Source organism: Phycodurus eques, chromosome 1, assembly GCF_024500275.1.
Source record: "Phycodurus eques isolate BA_2022a chromosome 1, UOR_Pequ_1.1, whole genome shotgun sequence".
NCBI classification, from domain to species: domain Eukaryota; kingdom Metazoa; phylum Chordata; class Actinopteri; order Syngnathiformes; family Syngnathidae; genus Phycodurus; species Phycodurus eques.
This window is the reverse complement of record NC_084525.1, coordinates 31,545,224-31,564,161: the sequence shown is the minus strand read 5'-3', so window position 1 is coordinate 31,564,161 and position 18,938 is coordinate 31,545,224. Positions and strand designations below refer to the sequence as shown.

General features: G+C 41.9%; 1 protein-coding gene across 3 annotated transcripts in view; it reads right to left on the bottom strand.

Moving 5' to 3' along the window:
- Nucleotides 1–3,011: 3,011 nt before the first annotated feature.
- Nucleotides 3,012–18,938, bottom strand: part of flna (filamin A, alpha (actin binding protein 280)) — a 61,610-nt gene continuing 45,683 nt past the window's right edge. The window contains exons 27-49 of one of the 3 annotated variants that reach the window (XM_061687635.1): nucleotides 18,459–18,626; nucleotides 17,334–17,457; nucleotides 16,889–17,045; nucleotides 16,626–16,815; nucleotides 15,553–15,576; nucleotides 14,904–15,151; nucleotides 13,386–13,460; nucleotides 12,616–12,715; nucleotides 12,399–12,539; nucleotides 12,193–12,321; nucleotides 11,838–12,011; nucleotides 11,561–11,722; nucleotides 11,270–11,473; nucleotides 11,038–11,190; nucleotides 10,835–10,957; nucleotides 10,087–10,353; nucleotides 9,848–9,985; nucleotides 8,979–9,094; nucleotides 7,686–7,818; nucleotides 6,163–6,339; nucleotides 5,873–6,091; nucleotides 5,606–5,803; nucleotides 3,012–4,297 (exon numbers count right to left, since the gene is read on the bottom strand). In XM_061687635.1, the coding sequence (XP_061543619.1) occupies nucleotides 4,113–4,297; nucleotides 5,606–5,803; nucleotides 5,873–6,091; nucleotides 6,163–6,339; nucleotides 7,686–7,818; nucleotides 8,979–9,094; nucleotides 9,848–9,985; nucleotides 10,087–10,353; nucleotides 10,835–10,957; nucleotides 11,038–11,190; nucleotides 11,270–11,473; nucleotides 11,561–11,722; nucleotides 11,838–12,011; nucleotides 12,193–12,321; nucleotides 12,399–12,539; nucleotides 12,616–12,715; nucleotides 13,386–13,460; nucleotides 14,904–15,151; nucleotides 15,553–15,576; nucleotides 16,626–16,815; nucleotides 16,889–17,045; nucleotides 17,334–17,457; nucleotides 18,459–18,626 (3,605 nt within the window). In that variant the 3' untranslated portion in view covers nucleotides 3,012–4,112. The remainder of the gene's footprint in view (nucleotides 4,298–5,605; nucleotides 5,804–5,872; nucleotides 6,092–6,162; nucleotides 6,340–7,685; nucleotides 7,819–8,978; nucleotides 9,095–9,847; nucleotides 9,986–10,086; nucleotides 10,354–10,834; nucleotides 10,958–11,037; nucleotides 11,191–11,269; nucleotides 11,474–11,560; nucleotides 11,723–11,837; nucleotides 12,012–12,192; nucleotides 12,322–12,398; nucleotides 12,540–12,615; nucleotides 12,716–13,385; nucleotides 13,461–14,903; nucleotides 15,152–15,552; nucleotides 15,577–16,625; nucleotides 16,816–16,888; nucleotides 17,046–17,333; nucleotides 17,458–18,458; nucleotides 18,627–18,938) is intronic. The other 2 variants (XM_061687652.1, XM_061687644.1) reach the window with 2 other exon arrangements.

Here is an 18,938-nt window from a genome sequence, read left to right as displayed (position 1 = left end):
TTTTCAACACTGGTGTCCTCCTTGGACGTCTCCCATGAAGTCTACTTTTGGCAAAGACGGATGGTGCAAACTGACACTGATGTATCTTGACCTTGGAGTTCATCTTTAATTTCTTTGGAGGTTGCTCTGGGCTCTTTTTTTTTTACCTTTCATATTATTCGCCTCTTCAATTTGTCATCAATTTTCCTCCTGCGGCCACATCCAGGGAAGTTGGCTAATCCCGTGGATCTTAAATTTCGGAATAATATGTGCAACTGTAGTCACAGGAACATCACGATCCTTGGAGGTCATAAAACCTTTACCTTTAACATGCTTGTCTATGATTTTCTTTCTAATCCCCTAAAATAACGCTCTCCTTCACTTCCTTTTTTTCCATGTTTGCTGGGGTACACACCATGTCACCAAACAGCACAATGACTACTTGTCACTCTTTAAATAGTCTGACTGACTGATTACAAGTTTGTAGACAACTGTGATGCTAATTAAAATGTACCTGTGGTCAAATTATTTTCAATCTTTTCAAGAGGTACCATCATTTTTGTCCAGGCCTGTTTCATTATTATTATTTTTATTAAATAATTCTGTTTAACCAGATTTAAAAAGCAATGCCTGAATCTCATTGGTTAATTTTCATTAAAATTATGTATTATTACTTATGCCAGATTCAAATGAGTTCTGCGACCCCTGTGTCTTTTTTTCCCCCATTAACAGAGGGGTACCAACAATTTTGTCCATGTGCGTGTATGGGTCGGTAGTGTGTGCGCGCGTGCGGAAATTCCAGGATGACATAGTCATATTCAACAAAGAACACTGTGAACAACAGAAAGGATCACATGCATGCAGTTTTGGTTACTCTACTCTGGGTGTCACCCAAAGACCACAAATGGTTAGCTCCTCTGAACTCTCTGCATTCCTTAGTTTCAGATTTGTGGCAGGCCCAGATATCCTAAACAGGTCTAGTAATTTCTTTGTTCAAGATCAGCAAGTTTGAGGCTCTGCTGATCTAAATAATCACCGAAGCTAAAGAACCTCTTAGTAAATTACAACAGTAGAAATTCAATTTTATTACTCGGGAACATGGGTATGGTTTAGACCGTCGATGTGAGACAGGCTAGTTCTACCCTAAAATGTGTTGTCCCAATAGGAATCCTCAGCAGACAACTGGATTTGGCAGTTCCATTTGGGGTTTAAGGTAGCTGAGATAAAACTCGGTTTATCTGGACATGGCCTGAAGATGGCTTTTGGGTTCCTTTCATTGGAAAGCTGATGAAGGGGGTTGCGCTGGTTTGTTGGCTCATGCCACTTAATATCTTGAGTTGATATACACTATATTGCTAAAAACATTCGCTCACCTGCCTAAAATGAATTTAAGTGACATCCCAGTCTTAATCCATAGGGATCAATATGACAATGGTCCCCCCTCTGCAGTTAAACGTCTTAAACTCTTCTGGGAAGGTTTAGTAATGTGTTTATCGGAATTTATGACCATTTTTCAGAGGAACATTTGTGAGGTTACACACTGATGTTGGACGAGAAGGCCTGGCTCTCAGTCTATGCTCTAATTTATGTGTTCTATAGGGTCGAGGTCAGGATTGTGCAGGCCAGTCAAGTTCATCCACATCAAACTCTCTCATCCGTCTTTATGAACCTTGATTTGTGCACTGATGCACAGTCAAGTTAGAACAGGAAGAGGCCATTTCCAAATTGTTCCCGAAAGTTGGAAATGTCCAAAATATTAGTCCCTGAGCTCCTGTGAAAGGAACTCTCAATGCTTTAGCATACCAAGAGACTTTGGACAGTCAAACAGTTTGAAGATTACCGTTTCCTGTTCCAACATGTCTGTGCACCAGTGCACAAAGCAAGTCCATAAAGACATGGATGAGATAATTTGACATGGATGAACTTGATTGGCCTGCACAGTCCAGACCTCAACCCAATAGAACACCTTTGGGATGAATTACAGCAGAGACTGAGAGCCTGGCGTTCTCACCCAACATCAGTGTGTGACCCCACAAATATGCTTCTGGGAAAATGAGCAAAAACTCCTATAAACTCACTCCTAAACCTTATTGAAAGCCTTCCCACAAGAGTTGAAGCTATTACAGAGCAAAGGGTAGACCAACATCATATTAAACCATAGAGATTTAGAATGGGAGATCACTTAAAATATGTGAGTCAAGGCAGGTGAGCAAATACTTTTGGCAATATAATGTAGAACATGCCCGTTTGCAGGTCACCCTGCTGAGTAGCCATGGAGATCAGTCTTGGTGCTCTAACATTAATCCAGACCTCTTGCTATATATTTGTGGCCTATGAAAGTTAAAAAATAAATAAATAAATAAAAAAAAAAAATATATATATATATATTACGTAAATAATGATTGTAGAATTCAACTGTACTTCTGACTTCATCCGACGTTGGAGCAGAACTCTGTCATAAAACGAGGACCCTCCATATTGATATAAAAACCTGCAGAACATAAGCGTATATATAAATCCACACTTTGCACATAATACTCAATACAACTGTATAAAAACAGCATTTAGTTACACTATTGACACTGGCAGTTAATTTAAAAATAGCTTATACTGATTGAATCAGCATATTTACTCTGCCAACATTTGGTTGGTCGTGGTTGTCGCTTAATCATAGAGATCTGTGTCCAGTTTACATTAAATGGCTATAGAAGTGGCAGCAGTACAGTGCAGCTCTATGCTTCCATGTTTAAATTTGGGTGTATGCAAGTAAAATTGAATTTCTAATGTTGCAATTTTCCAAGTAGCGTCTACTGTTAGATCAGCAGGGCTTCATCTCCCAATGTCAGTGTGAATGGTTGTCGATATGCCCTGAGAGTGACTCGCGACCCACCTCTCACCTAAAGGCAGCTGGGAAATGGATGGATGAGTTACATTTCCATTTACCGAGGGTAGTCTGTAAAGAAGACATGAACCCAACATAGTGCATCTGTTCACAGTGGACAACTAGAACAAAGTCATCACAGCCAGCAAAATACTAGACAACAACAACTTTATTGTGTATCAAAATACTGTCTTACAAACATTTAAAAGCATTTTTATTCAGGACAATATTCATGTTTTTGTAGCAAGTGAACTAAGGAGGGAAAAAAAAAAAAAAAAAAAGAGGCGAGAATAGGAGGCAGCTCAAAATGTGAGAAACACTGAGAAAAAGCAACTTTTCTTTTTTGGTCATCTTGGAAAGATGTGATGAAGCACAACTTTTGTCCAGCGTCATTTTAAATTATTCCCTTTTTAAAAGAAATGTTTGCAACACATCAGGTTGGTTTTATCCTGAATCTGAGAGGGCCTTGGAGAAACGAACACACAGCGGCATCAAACACACAAAAAGCGGTGTTGTGAGCGTGTGAGACAAGCTTCGCACAGTTGACTGTTGACCTAATGCTTTTATTTAATGTTTAATTAGATCTGTAATGTGCGTAATTTTAAGAACAGCAGTGACTAAAACTGGTCACACTATCAGCAGGTAAAACAACTTGTCAAAAACAAAACAAAATAAGGATCATGAAGAACATATAGAGCGGACTGGACATTTTTGCAATCACTAACCACCACCACCACCACCACTACTACAAACCACCCCTGGTTAGCATGAACAAATTCTATTTTCTATGGGCAATGAAAGAGTGTCATTTGATGGTCAAACATAGGAAGGCACATTTAACACCGGCTTCATTGTTCATATAAAATGTAAACTTCATATAGGGCCAAACTCAGTGGGAGGCATGCTGCACCATTACAACTGAGCCATCTATAGTATGCCAAACTTTTCAAATGGAAAAATATAAGCTGAAATGAACTGCTAGTTTACAATCATTAAAAGGTGCCCTTATTCTCCTTCCCGAGACCTTGATTGTTAGAAATGTGACAAAATGGATTCTACGACTGAAAATAAAGAGGAATATTTGCATCTTTGGGAGATGGGTGGTTTTCTAAAAGGTCTGCATAAACTGAAATCAGGCTGAGAGAAATGTATAACATGGGTGGGACAAGAAGCTGTAAACAATTACAACAGTGGTGAGAGAAGTTGCTGATGGTGGTGCATTTTTTTTTTTTTCTATTTCTTTTCTTTTCTTTCAGACAGTGATATAGAAGGGGCTGCCTGGAATGTGATCATCCCCCCATTTGACCACCAGGATGTACTCTCCCTTCTCTTTGAGCTGGTAGCTGACGTTATAGAGGCGGTTGCCCAAATGTTTTACCAGGATCTCTTCACAGGGAACTTTGGGGCCGTCCACCCCAACCAGCAGCATGTTCCGACCTGCGGATACAGATGGAAACGTATCAAGGTGTTAAGATTAATGATCCCGTATTTTGGCTATTTAGACTTCCAAAGAGTGACTCTCTAACATGGACTTAATATTAAAGTGTCAATTTCATTTAAAAAAAAACAACACCTTCGTTATGCCATACGAGTGTCCAGAAAAGGCTGACAGCTACTTCTGCTTGACCCAGTTTTGTATCGGTTTTGTCCATATTCAACTAAGTCCGCCCCCATTCCTCTGATTGGTTGCCTCCGTGTAGAAAACCCACTTGTGAGAGCACACTGATTTATTATGTTGACAGAGCTGGCTCAGGAGGCAGAGATCTTCGCTAATGACGTAGATTTGCTCGAGAAATTCAAATGACCGGATTTTAGGCTTCTTGGCAGATAAAAACATCTGGAACTCAGGAATGAGAGGATGATTTTAATTCATATTTCACATTTACTGAGGCACCACAGAGCCAATATTACATCCCCAAATTCTTGGACAGGCAAAAGGTCCCTTTTAAATTAGGGATTAGGGTTAAAGGTTTCATGCTGCTCCAGGATCATCAAATCATTTTTTTTTTTGTGTAGCGCTACTGTATCATTATTACCCTTGATGCTATTGACTGCAGAAATATGTGGTTTGATAAACTAGACTAGCGCACTGGGAAGAGAAAAAGTACCAAATCTGTGTTTTTTTTGTGTGTGTGGGTGTGTGTGTGTGTGTGGGGGGGGGGCTTCCCACCTAAGCCCCGGTCAAACTGTGCCGAGCTGAAATTAAACTGAGTTAAAACTTTGCAGCTCACTTAAAATATCCAACAATTTAATTCAAGATACAGTATATACATTTTTAATGACCATTACCTTGCAACTTCACTGCCTCTCAGGAAAAACACTCTTCATAAAATGTCGAAGTAGCTGATTAAAATCTGGTTGCTTTTTCTAAAAATAGTCACTGAAGGTGTTGGGAAAGTGGATAAATATAGCAACCAAATCAATTAGCTGGAAACATTTGATTCTTCTGTAAACTAGCTCCTCCCTGTTCTCAGCCATGTTAGTGTAAGCAGTGCATCTCAGCCGGACGCGGTTTGCTCTATGGAAGCTGTTTAAAAAAAGAAAAAGTAAAGAAAGAAATCACCCAGCCCTAGTTCATGTATGCACAGTGTACTTATAACACAAGTGCTTTAGGAATAACTGCTCAATAGGAACCCATGTAAAAACTTAATGTTTTTTTTTTTTTTCTTTTGATAACTTTGACATAACTCAGGAGCTAGGCAATAAGTGATGCTTGCTGGGGTAGGTGAGAAACTCAAGACATGCCTGCTTTGCTGCAATCAACACTGAAGCTGTTCTTCTGACCAACAAAGCCCCTGTTGAGGCCATGACCTTTAGCCACCACCTTACTGGCATCTGACCGGATCGGAGCACCTTGCTGAGTGGAGCTGATGGCACGAGTCACGGGATCAACCATGACAAAGGAGGTTTCATGCATACTGTGGCTGGACACAAGCTTGGAACCTAGAGAAGTGTGGGACAGTGTTACCCATCAACCTTTACTTAGACACTCTACATACATGTCTTTCTCACCAGTGATCTTTGCCTTGAAGGGGCTTCCCACAATGTGGTAGGGTCCACCATACTTAATAGATATGAGATAATTGCCAGGTGCCATTGGGGTGTACGTGACCTTGTAGCCCTCCGAGCACTCCACACAGTCCATCTTTACTTTGGAGGGACCATCAATGGTTACAGCCAAAGCCCCAGGGCCTGCATTGCTCGTGTTGACCACAAATTCACATGCTGTTCCTGTGGCAACAATGGAAGATTGGCGTTTATCCAATGACCATTATTCCACGCAGGACCACGCAGTTTGTTACCTGTGCTGCCTCTTTCCAAGCCCGGTCCATAGGCAGACACCATCCCTGGGTCTCCAGCCTGGCCCGTCTCGCCAACCCGGATCTTAAATGGACTACCAGGGATGTGACTTCCGTTGAACTTGACATCAATTAGATAGAGGCCATTCTCTCTGGGGATGAAGCGGACTGCATACTTATCTAGACAGACAGAAAATCACTTACGGAGTAAGAATTCTCCACAAAATGAATTCTCCACAAAATGAGATAAAGTGTTCCCTCGCCACTTCGCGCTTCACGTTTTGCGGCTTCAGTGCTTTGCGGGTTTTTCCCAAATATTCATTTAAAAAATAAATAAATACAGCCATATCGGCAGTCATATTGCGGAAAGACTCGTTTCATGTTGATGTGCGCATTTTCCCTGCATGCCAAACAAAGATGAGTTGACTTTGTACAGGCACTCATACAAGGCGCGTGATTGGTTCCCGGCGCGGCATCGACCAATGCGAGCACGAGTCGATTCATCCCGTGAGTTGATTGGCTGTGCATCATCGCAGCCTCACCCAGCATCTTCCCTTGTTGCGTCTCGCCAGTCTCGTCCACGCTGTTGTGTTCGCAATAACTTTTTTGGGTTAGTTAAGCAAGCCCTTACAATGCTGCCAAAGCGCTGTGCCGCTGTGAAAGCTTCCTCCGGGGCGCCCAAGAGGAAGAAGAAAATGATGACCATCAGCGAAAACGTGAAACTTTTAGATTTGATCAAAGAGGGCAGAAGTTATGAATCTGTGGCACGCCATTATGGCGTGAATGAATCTACAGTGCGGTACATCAAGAAAGAGGAAGCAAACATCCGCAAAACTGCTTCAATAAGGAAGTGAAACGTGTGGTAACTCCGCGTAATAAGAGAATTGTGAAAATGGAAGCTGCATTGGCATTGTGGATTGCAGGGAAAAGACTGAGTTTGGAACCCAATATTATCAGGACAAAGGCCAAAGCGCTCTATGACCAAATCTTGCCCGATGACGACAATGAAGAGGCTGAAGAAGGTGCTGACGAACCTCAAACCAGTACTAGCGCTGCCAGGAGTGATTTGCCTCCTCGAGGATGAGGCTTTTCAGCCAGCAAAGGCTGGTAAGAAAAATGTCAACAAAGATATGATACTCTGTATGGTGAGGCTTCCTCTGCTGACAACGATGCTGCTCGTTGTTACGTGGAGGAAGAGTTTCCTAACCTCTCCTCCGCCACCAACACAAGCCTCTCGCAGAAGGCAATGTTGATGAATGTTAATTACTGTATAAGGTTTTATAATTAAAGATTTAAGTAAATACGTGTACTTTTGTAATCTTCGTCTCAAATATGCAAAGTATAAAAACTGTTTACATATTTTAAACACTCTGGTACCCACATACACAAAAATTCCTAGGGGGAGCAAATCCTACTTTGCGATTTTTCTGGTCCCCATTTAACCGCGAAATACGAGGGAACACTGTATTACCATAAGTTTGTTCAACAGTTGTTAAAATGAGTTCAGGTGCCCGTTTTGTGGTTACCTTGGTCAATCTCAGTAACACAACATTCCTCCAGAGCTCCTGATGGGCTGTGTACCTTTGCATCAATCACACCCTTCGCTCCATTCAGGCTGACTGCAAATGATGCTGGGTGGTTCACCTTCAAGCCAGACTCCTGCTCAACAAAACACACTCACACTCTCAACCTGGCATCTCTGTTGTTCAGCATTTAAGGTAACCCCACCATCATTATACATGACATGATTAATTTCTACCTTACCTGGAGGTCGCTAAGAAGGCTAAAGAGGAGGCCGTGTCGTACAAAGGCAAGCAGGAATTTAACAAAGTGAAAGGGAGGAAAAGTCCTGAGTGTGAGTGCATTTATACAAATTAGCTACCCAGACAAATCAAAAGGATATTTTTGTGCATAGGTGACACAAAACTTATACCCCGCTGAAATGAATTGAAGCAGAGCTGGTCTCAGCTCAGTTCACCTTGTGTATATTGTGAATAAAAGGTGATGGGGCTAGGTTAAGTTGACCACAAAAAGAACTGGTCATCTGTCAAACAAGCTCACTATGGGACAGCAAAAATAAAGTTCAGTCTGCTTCAAATATGTTACACAGTGTCGAGTGGGTCTGCATGCATCTATCAACATCATATGTCAATATGATTGTGATAAAAATAAATAAAGATGGAACATTATTTTATTAATCCAAATCAAGTTAGGAATCTGAATTATTTATTTCGCCTAAATTAAAAACATAGTTTTTTGGGGTTAGTTGTCAAAGACTTTCCTCTTATCCACAGTAGTCATCCCATGTATACTACCATCTATAAAATATATTTTATGTGTAAAAGGAAGGGGGGGGAAAACAGCCCATGTCAGACCTCTTTAACCCTTTAGCGCCCCGCAATCACATTTAGAGGAGGGAGGCTGTTGGGAGCCTTTAGAATGAGGCACGAGAAACACACACAGTCCTTCCTTATCCCAGAAGCCCTTAGCACTGCCCAACAATGCAGCAGCTGCTGAGTGGCCTGCATCTCTCAAGACATTTGATCCACTCGGTCGAACGGCACAGTCAGTAATTCTTTGCTAAAATGGCACAATATCTATCTGACTCCACTTTATCCACATATTAGCTAAATTCTGCTTTGCAACAAGTTCTGTTCTCAATGTCCATTGTTGCATTTTCCCTCTACACTTCCTGATTGTTCGTACCTCAGAGTGGTATTTTACATAAAAGGTCACTTTACAAGCAGTTGCATTTTGGGCAGTGTACTGTGGCCTGGCATGTGCTTGCACATGGACGTGTGAGTGTCTCAGAGCCTCACCTGAAGGCTGGCAACAGTGAGGCGTCGGGCGTCATCTGAAGGCGAGGCCACTGGAACGATGAAGGGGCTATCAGGGATGTGCTCGTCATTAAAACGGATTGACACCTCATAGTCTCCTACACACACACACACACACACACACACACACACACACATTCCCAATAAAAAGGAAACAACATTTATACATTTATCAATTAGGCTACCAAAGGTGGCACAATAACAATAATTAATTCATTTTATTTACAGGCACCTTTCAGGGCACCGTACAAGGATAGTACAAGAAAACTAACAGTAGGATGGAAATAACATGAAACCATCCGTTAAAATGGCAAATGATATGGGCAATGTGAGAGTGAATAGGCAGTCCGGAATAGGTGTGTTTTGAGTCTGGATTTGAAAAGTGTTAATCAAATCAAACTATTTATAAAAAAAATTTCATGCAATGAAATGCAACTCAAAGTACTTTACATCATTAAAATCAATCAATCATAATGAGTCTATGCCCCCAGTTTAGCCTCCTACAACTTGTATTTGGCTTTTAATGGTCGACTATACTGCTACCATGCTTACATGTGCTGTACACTTTACTACGACTGCATACATGAGATGCACGCCATCTCTTCGGGCAAGTTGTGCAACGGCCAATGGCCCCACCATGTTGCATTTGCGATACTGTTGCCTACAGACTTCTTGCAGTCTACTTCAGAGTCAAAGCGTTGGGGATGAACTGTTTGGTATATGTGCAGATGATCTTAGTCCCGTCCAATTAACCGTATACATGCTGCAAAATAGTTATTTCAGTCGAATTTACTTCTATATCAGACTTTCCGACTTCCTTGTAAACCTATGTACTGCATCTCTTGCCTCACCTGGCTCCTGCACAATGTAAGACACTCCACTAGAGCCATCTTTGCGGTCCTCAAAAGCGATTTCAGCCTTGCTTGGGCCCTCCACAGCAATACTGAGCCCTCCAGCTCCAGCCTCCCTCGTCCAGATACTAAATTCAGCTTCATACAAAAAAAAAAAAAAAAAAAAAAAAAAAAAAAAAAAGTTCACTTTGGACAAACTCCTGTAATCTCATCATATAACATCCAGCCATCACACCCACCTGGCACTCCAGCCTCAGCTCTCTCCAGGCCTGGCCCACCAGCACGGACTTTATGTGCCCCTCCCTCTCCAAGGGGGCCAACAGTGAACTGGAACGGGCTGCCGGGCACGTGCATACCGTTGTATTTCACGCACACTGTGTGCACACCCGTCTCAGTGGGGATGAAACGTATGCAGTAGGTGTTGTTCTCTCCCTCCATAATGTCAGCCTGGTGAACCTGACCAGAGGGGCTGGTCACCTGAGCAGCCATGTCTGCTATGCTGATCTCTGAAGAAACAAGCATTTGGGTGGTTGAATTGAAAACACTTTTATTCAGTAATCCTGGCAGAACAGGATCAAAATAACAGTACAGTGGAACCTCAATTTAATGGATTTTGGGTTAAATTTACATTAAAACAGTGTTCAGTTGGAACTTAAAATCCCCCCCAGCAAGCCAAGTTTGGATAAACTTTGAAACTTTTTAAAGCCTTTTTTTAACCATCAATTCACAATTTTGTAATGTACTAGCCATTTTTGGCCATGAAAAAGTACAGAGATGTTTGGACTGTCCTGGTGCTTTAGGTCATGAAAAGTGCTCCGATTTTTTAACAGACAATCAGATTTAACAGGCAGCCCCTCGCCCCATTAGTCCATAAAAATAAAGCTTCCACTGTATATTGAATAATTGGTCACCAATAAAATAATGCACACAAGAACAGGAGTTCAACAGACAAGCACGCATTTTGCCACTTCAGATCATCTCTGTCACCTGGGATTTTGAGGCTGAGATCACACTGGCTGCCAACGTTGGCCACCGATGCAGCTCTCTTTTTCCTAGTGATGCTCTCCTTCATCCTGCCCTCGCCTGTAACCTTTACTGTGAACGCACTCCCTGTACACGCAATCACAAACAATGGGCAAGGTTAGCAATTCTGGACGTCACTGTTGTGGTCTGTCCTGCTATTTTCTCACCTGGAACATGTTGGTCAGCGAACTTTATGCTGATGATGTAATTCCCAGGTTCAGTGGGGCAGTATGTGACCTTACAGGTGCCGTCTTCCTGGTCCTCAGTGTTGATGTCCACTTTGCTGGGTCCTTCAATTGACAGGCTCAGGCCACCATAGCCTGAATAGACCAAACGTGTGAGAGTCATTGTAAATATTTTCTCAATGACATGCAAACTATAATGCTCTCAAGCTTGTACCTGCATTACGAGTGTCAATGATGAATTCAGCAGGCTCAAAGGTCCTGGCTTCACTCAGCCCCAAGCCACTAACATGAACGCGGCTGGCATCTCCAATCTCAGACTGGTTAATCATGACAGGGATGGGGCTGCTAGGAATGTGGCGACCATTTTTCTTTATGTTCACCAGATGTTCTCCAATCTCCTTTGGAATGAATGAGATGCCTGTAACAGAGAATGACAATGCGACCCAGGAAAGATATTTATAAGCTATCAAGCGTACATTTATTTGTTTATGCCAGCTACACTCACCAACATGCCCATTACGCAGCATCTTCAGGAGGCAAGGTTCCTCACGACCTGAAGGTGTGGTAAGTGAGGCTGTAAGTTGGCTCAGGTCAAAATCTCCAATGTCCAGAGGAATGTCAGCAGCTGATCCCACCTTCAGATGGGACATCCTCATTGAGTCATCCCCTGGAGGCAGGAACAAGACTGTGATATACCTTCATACATCTGCAAACAACCCACTTTGAACCCCTGGGTACATTTATTTATGTACTGTATTTCAGGATTTCATAAGTGCATTTACCAGTAATCTTTGCTAAAAAGGGGCTGCCAGGAATGTGCTTGTCATTGTATTTGACCAGGATGCTGTAGTCTCCTGGCAGAACTGGCAGGTAGGAGACACTGCACGTCCCATCCTGGTTGTCTAAGCAGCTGATGTCTGCTTTTGATGGACCCTCGATGGCCAGAGACAGACCACCTACAGAAAGAAATAATATATGGAAAGACTGTGTGTAAATACTCATTTTGGTGAGCAATCGGGTAGGAAATAAATTGGCATGAATGGCCTTCAAACACACATTTGGCCTTATCCATGATGAGAGGTAGAGAAAATGTATGGATGTGAATCATTTCCATGCTACTGTGTGAACACGGCATACCCTCTCCTGCATCTTTAGTGTTGACTGTGAAGACAGCAGGTTTGTTGACTGTCCCATGGATTAGGCCAGGACCATAGGCACTGACGTTACCACTGTCCATGTAGTCCACATAAAACTGCAGGGGACTTCCTATGAAGTAATAAAATTAGCAGACAAACCCCTCATTAATGTGATGCTATGCAATGTCTCAAAACAAAAAGACATACCAGGGATGTGAATGCCGTCGTATTTTATGTCCATCTCATGCAGCCCAGCCTCAATTGGTGCATACTTGACAGTAACAGTGCCATCCTTGTTGTCAGTGATGTCAGGGTTGGCAACCTTGCCTGATGGCATTCGGACTTCACCTTCAGTTTGGAAAAGACTACAGTAAGATTCATGCAACCCATAAGAAGAGCTCAACCTGACAATTCAGTTCCCTACCTGTGATCTCTCCCTTCTGAATGGTGAATGGGATGACCAGGTCAAATGGCCTGAGCCCCGTCACATCTAGACCGTTCATTCCCATTGGTCTGTCTGTTGCCTAGGAGACAGGAAGCACAGGTCTAATACAGTGTATTAAGATGTCATGGCGATTAACAACACAGCATAGGATCAAAAAACAAACAAGCAAACAAAATGGAATGAAACATTGAGATGAAATGATCAACAGTGGTGATCATTGGCATGATGATGACGATGACGCCAAGACAAAACTGACAATGAGATGAGGACTAAAACACTGGAAGGTCAAAGGACAGTTTAGCACCAAGTGACTCAGAAGACATGTCCACATGGATGACGGTCAACGCAGATCATTTGTCCCTTCAGTAAGATGTCAAAAAGCACTGGGCAACACTGTGATTCATAACGAACTCTTGTTTAGCTGAATGCCAATTTATTGACTTAATCAAATAATGACTGCAGCACTCGCTATATAATTGTTAACCAGTGTCTCTTTGTTACTGAGCAACTCTTTTGCATTGTCCATGTTAGGAGTCCTGTTAATGAAATGTAGGAAAATGGCAGAGGATGAGAAAGAAATGCCTCTCAGGTGAGACACCTGCAATGAGAGACTGCACAGACCAGCGCCAGAGATGTTTGATGGTGCAGAGCATAGGAAGGAAGTTGGGAAAGAGACAATGGAAAAGAAGAGGTAGGACCCATTTAGGTTTAACAAATGTTGAAAAGCATGGGACAGAGTAGTTAGGTACCCAGGGCTGTTGCGCGTAGTACTGGGGCATTTGGCACTGCTGCATGAGCTGGTCTGATGGAGATCCCTCCAGCGCCTGGGGAGGGCGAGAGGTTGGGAAAAATAGAGGGGATTGTAGGGAAGTAAAACAATGTGACACCACCTGGATCCAATCATATTTCTGTGGGGAGAGACCATGAGGCCAGGGGCACATTTCTCAAAGAGGTTTTCTTTAAGAAGACCCATTATGCTCTTCCTTGTCTCGCAAATACACAGAAATTACAGGAATAAAATGTTCATAAATGAACATTAAGGTCTTCTGTAAAGAGTGTCTTCACTATTCTGGGCACTGTCCTGTTTCTGAACTCAAAAAGCTGTGTGCATAGCTCTCTCACACCACCATAAGTCTTTGTTCTATGCAGGCTTCTGTTAGAGGTGACCTTTTTCCAGTGCTTGCTCGACTGTAAGAACTGTGGTTCTGAACCCAGTTTACATGAGAGGTGACAATGTTAGTTTTGTGCCATGCAAATTCAATTAAATTCAACAAATACTAGGATTATGGATACTCTATGTTCATATTCCAGACATTTCCAGTTGCTGATGTTGACTGAATCATGACTTACCGTAATGTCTCGTGTATAATGCGCATCCCCCCCAGCCCCCCCGAACAAAATTGGCAAAAGTCAATAGTGCGCATTATACATAGGTATAGGGGAAAATGGGGTTGGGTGGAAAACAAAAAAAACTCACATTTTATAAATGTATGCAGTCATCTAGATGTTAGGAAAAAGCTGTACACTTTCATGCCAATGTCATCACCCCCTAGAGGTTATGAGAAAGGTGTACACTTTCATTCTAATATGCCGCCACCTAGAGGTTATGAAAAAGGTGTAGCCTACACTTTCATTCCAATATGACAAGGGTACCCCGTATGACCGCATACATGTACAGTTGTGCTCATAACTTTACATACCCTGGTAGAATTTGTGAAATATTGTTTTTGTTTTTAATAAGAATGATAACTGAACAACAACCATCATTAATTTCTTTATGGTTATGTTTTGTGTAATAATGCTTTTCTGAAATGCATGACAGTTTAATTTGAATCCCATTAAAATAAAATTGTGTTTCGCCTAGCCCTTTATGTTTTCTTCAAATAATTGTACCCATCTTACAAATTCTGCCTGGGTAATCAAACATATGAGCACAACTGTGTTTTCTTAGTTACTAGACAAAAGTAGGGCTGTGAATTTCAAAATACACAATATTTTGATCATATGGGTAGAAAGAAAATCATGCCTTGTAAAAATGCCTTACACATGGGTAGAAGGGTTTTCCAGAATATTTAGGTCAACTTTGGGGGTGCGTATTATACATGAGAAATTACGGTAATTTTTAATTCCCCACTGTATGCCCAAAATCTTGTAAATTACATAGTATCTGGGTCCTGTAAAATCTAGTCAGATCAGGCTGTAGTTTGTTGCGCTCATTGTCTTACACTGCATACGTTTATACCAAGCTGACCTACAAATACACTCACCGTGACTTGGAATGGACTGTTGGGAATGTGCTCTCCTCCAAAACGGACGCAGATGACATACTCGCCGGGCTGTGGCGCAGTGTAAAAGATGTCGAATGTGCCGTCCTCGTTTTCGACAACATCTACGTCCACCTCTGCTCCCTCGGGTGTGCACACACTGCAGGTCACTTTGCCTTTCCCTGCTGCCTTGGCATCCACAGTGATGACTGTTTGTTCCCCAATCTGGATGGTTGGGCCAACACCAGCACCTGTGGGATTGAAAAATGATCAAGTAGATGATAGTCTTGCACTCTTACGGTACTCATTTAGCATGCACATTTCACCACCAAGAGAATAGATTAAAGATGAAATCTAGTCATGTTAAATCTAGAAACTATTTGCCCCACATCTGTAATGTTATATTTCTATGTAGAACGAAGCTTGATTAGCCGACGTGCCGGTTCAGCATGCCAACTTAACCTTTTTTTTGAGTTAGTATTAGTGTATCAAAATGATGTGGGCAAAATGGACACATGAAATGAGATCTGGGCAGTAAAAGGGAAGAGGGAAATGTAAAAGGTGTAAAAGAAGAGAGAATTCGAGCCCAGTGTTGTTTCCATGCTAAAAGACAGGCGTTCCTCCACAGTATAAAGTTGCTCCATAGGCTTACCTAAACCGTGACCTCCGATTGAGACTGATAGTAGGAACGGTGACAAGCAGGATGTGCAAAAGACAAAAGTGACAAACACATGGTCAGGTAGGCGTGGGGGTGATATTTTTTGTGCACTCCAAAAACTCAAATGATAAAAAAAATAAAAAATATAAATAAATAGAACTGTGATAAGTGCTGTGTGAAGCAAGGAGGGGTGTGTGCATTTGTGGAACAGTGAATGGGCTAGGGAGTGTAACAGCAATAGAAACAACAAATACATGAAAAGTTCTCAATTAAGAAGCAGCAGCAGAATTGATTTTTACATAAAAGCTCCTGAGAAGCAGAGACATTTATGGGCTTAAGTCGATCACTGGTCACGCGGTCCCATAACTCAAACCGCCAGAGGTTAAAACCAATGGGCGTGGCTCTGCTCCCATCAATGTGACCCAGTGATGAAAATGCAGTGCAGCAGGGAGCAGCAGCCCAAACCGGCAATCTTAGAGCGGGAACTACATTTCGATGTGACCTCATGCTCTCAGGTGACCTTTAGCAAAGCTTAAAAATGAAACCCAAATACTGAAATGTGCATCACTGTTGGCAAAAAAGAAGAGTTTGTCAATCATATTGAGTGATCTAACAGCTATTATTTTGGGCAGTTGTTGATGCATCGTTAAGTAGGCAGAACAGCTTTGACAACTTGGCAGCAGCCACCAGAAGGCACAAGAAATCCAAGCCCAAACCAGTCTAGTCTCTGAATAGGGGATTTTAGTGCCACGCATCGTCAATACCAGAATGCTGGATTTGTTTGTTTTGTAAAAGTAGGGTCGGGTTTAGGTCAGAGTCCACCTTTCTGCCTAGCTGGATGGTCTTTTCTGAATGATTTCCTTTGTTAATAATAAATGGCAGCTGCATAGTGTTTTTCAGGAGACCCAAAGACATACTCAGTACTCAACAGAATGGTTAACGCAATTTATGGGAAAAAACTGCGACTGATTTCTCAAGAGCTGGAAAGATTTAGTCTGAGGAAATTTACCTGGATGCCAATATCAACAGGTATAAGAGCAAAAGTATAGAGGATATTCAGTGCATACCTGTGACAGTGCATTTGCTGGCGTCTCCTGTGGGCAAGGCCCGGATGCGATATGGTGAATATGGGATCTCGTCTCCTCCATACTTGATCAAGATAGTATATCTGCCTGTCATGTCCGGAACATAGGACACCAAGTACGTTCCGTCATGGTTATCACGGATGTTGGCCTTCTTTGGCTTTCCTTCTGGATCCTGCACATACTTACTCATTAAACAGCGATACCAATTTTGTTACACTACATTCCTTACATGCCAAGAGACTCACAGTGATTTGCACTGCCAGCAGTCCCTCCCCTGCATCTTTGGCATCAATAGTGAACTCTACAGGCAGAGAGGCAGGCACCCCTGTGGTGTTCAGACCAGGCCCACTAGCACGGACTTTACTGGCATCGTGGGTAGGAAGCACCTTGATCTTATAGGGGCTGAAACAGGAGACATATTTCAGTGCCGTAGGCCCGGTATATAAAAAGTCCAGAATTTACACCTTCCCCACCACCGGCGGCAGAACAGAATCTTTATGCGTGTGGTTTTCTGTGGCGAAATTATTGGAGCACACCAAACAATACGACCAAACCTTTAAAATGCCAGATTTTTTTTTATCTTTGTGTGTGGGATCTTTCACAGAAAAAAATATCTTATAAGATCTGAAAAATTGTTCCATGTACCAGGTCTTAGAAGACTACTATGGTTAAAGTTTGGATGTGTGGTACCTGCGTGGGATCTCCTCATCAGCATACAAGACGTTAATGGAATACGGACCCTCTCTAGTGGGAACATAGTTGACCGTGTGAGTTTGGTCACCATTATCCACAATTTCTGCAGGTTCCACCACACCTAATAGACAAATAATTTATTTTAACCGTAATTTCTCATGTATAAAGCACATTTACCCCCCAAACAATGTTTCTAAAGTCAATAGTGTGCATTATACATGGGTATAGTAAAAGTTAGTACAGTAAAAGAAAATTCCTTCACAGGGAAATGAGGTATGAGTAGATGCGCTTTAGAAAAGCAAACAATTATTTTTAAATCTTGTGAACATAAATATGTAAACTAATAAATCATATTTAAAATGTTATAATTCATTTATTGTGTGTAAGTATCAAGGCTGTGATGCATCCTAGTGTATAGTTTTGACACTGCAGCATCATTAATACTAAAGTTTACTAGTTCTTGAGTAATTTATGCATTACTGTGGCGCACCCTAGTTTTAACACGCCGACTTCACAGAGCTATATTCCATCTCCCATTTGACCATTGGCATGTTAGCCAGCTTGTACAACATACTGAAAGCTAGAATGGTCATGTGCCCAGATAATACATTCACTCCTGGTGCAAGATTAACTAAATATTTAAGACAACAAAAGCTGCACAGGGGGAATAAACACACCTAAGCTGTATTAACATTCACAATAACTATTTTTTATTAGCTTTCAGTACGTTGTGCAAGCCAATGGTCACGTGGGAGGTGGAAAATACCTCAGTAAAGCTGCAGTGCTAATACTAAATACGAGGGTGCGCCACAGTAATACATACATTACTAAAGAACAAGCAAACCTTTGTAATACTGAACAGACTTAGGACAAAATGAGGGGATCACTACCAACATTTATTGCATATAAAATCAATCAATGGACAAAGTCATGGGTGCGCATTATACATAGGAAGAGGGGTTTTCCTGATTTTTTGAGTCAATTTTGGGGGTGTGCATTATACAAGGGAAATTATGTTAATACCACCTAAAAGACCAAATGATCATTTTTGTAATACTGCAGTAAATGTCATCTTAAAACAAGCATTTATCATAACAGAGTCGGGAAAATGTAGGAACACACCTTTGGGTCCCTGTACGCGAACCTGCAATGGAGCCACTCCAGCTTTGGTAGCATCCACTGTAAAGGCCTGTGGAATATTGGCCCTGACATTGCTGCCAAGCCCTGGACCTTGGCATTTCACCTTGGAACTGTCCACTGTGTCACTGACTGGCACTGAGAAAGGACTGCCTGCGAAGACAACACATCAGGTTTAGACAAATTAAATGTAGAATACACATTTCCCTGCATGATGAAAATAACTTAAAATGCCAATTCTAATTGAACCAGGTAACCCATTGGTCAAACGCCTGTTGTGAATTTGCCGTTCAGCATTAAAAGTAGAGACTGTCCAATAAAGTTACTTTGTAAAGGTTATAGTGCATTTAAGGTTCATCCTGAAATTTCCCCCAAAACCCCTACCCGATTTTTTTTAGGAGTGTATGTTAAGCAATGATGGACAGATGACAGACAGCGTGTACACATCAACACTGAGAAGTAGGT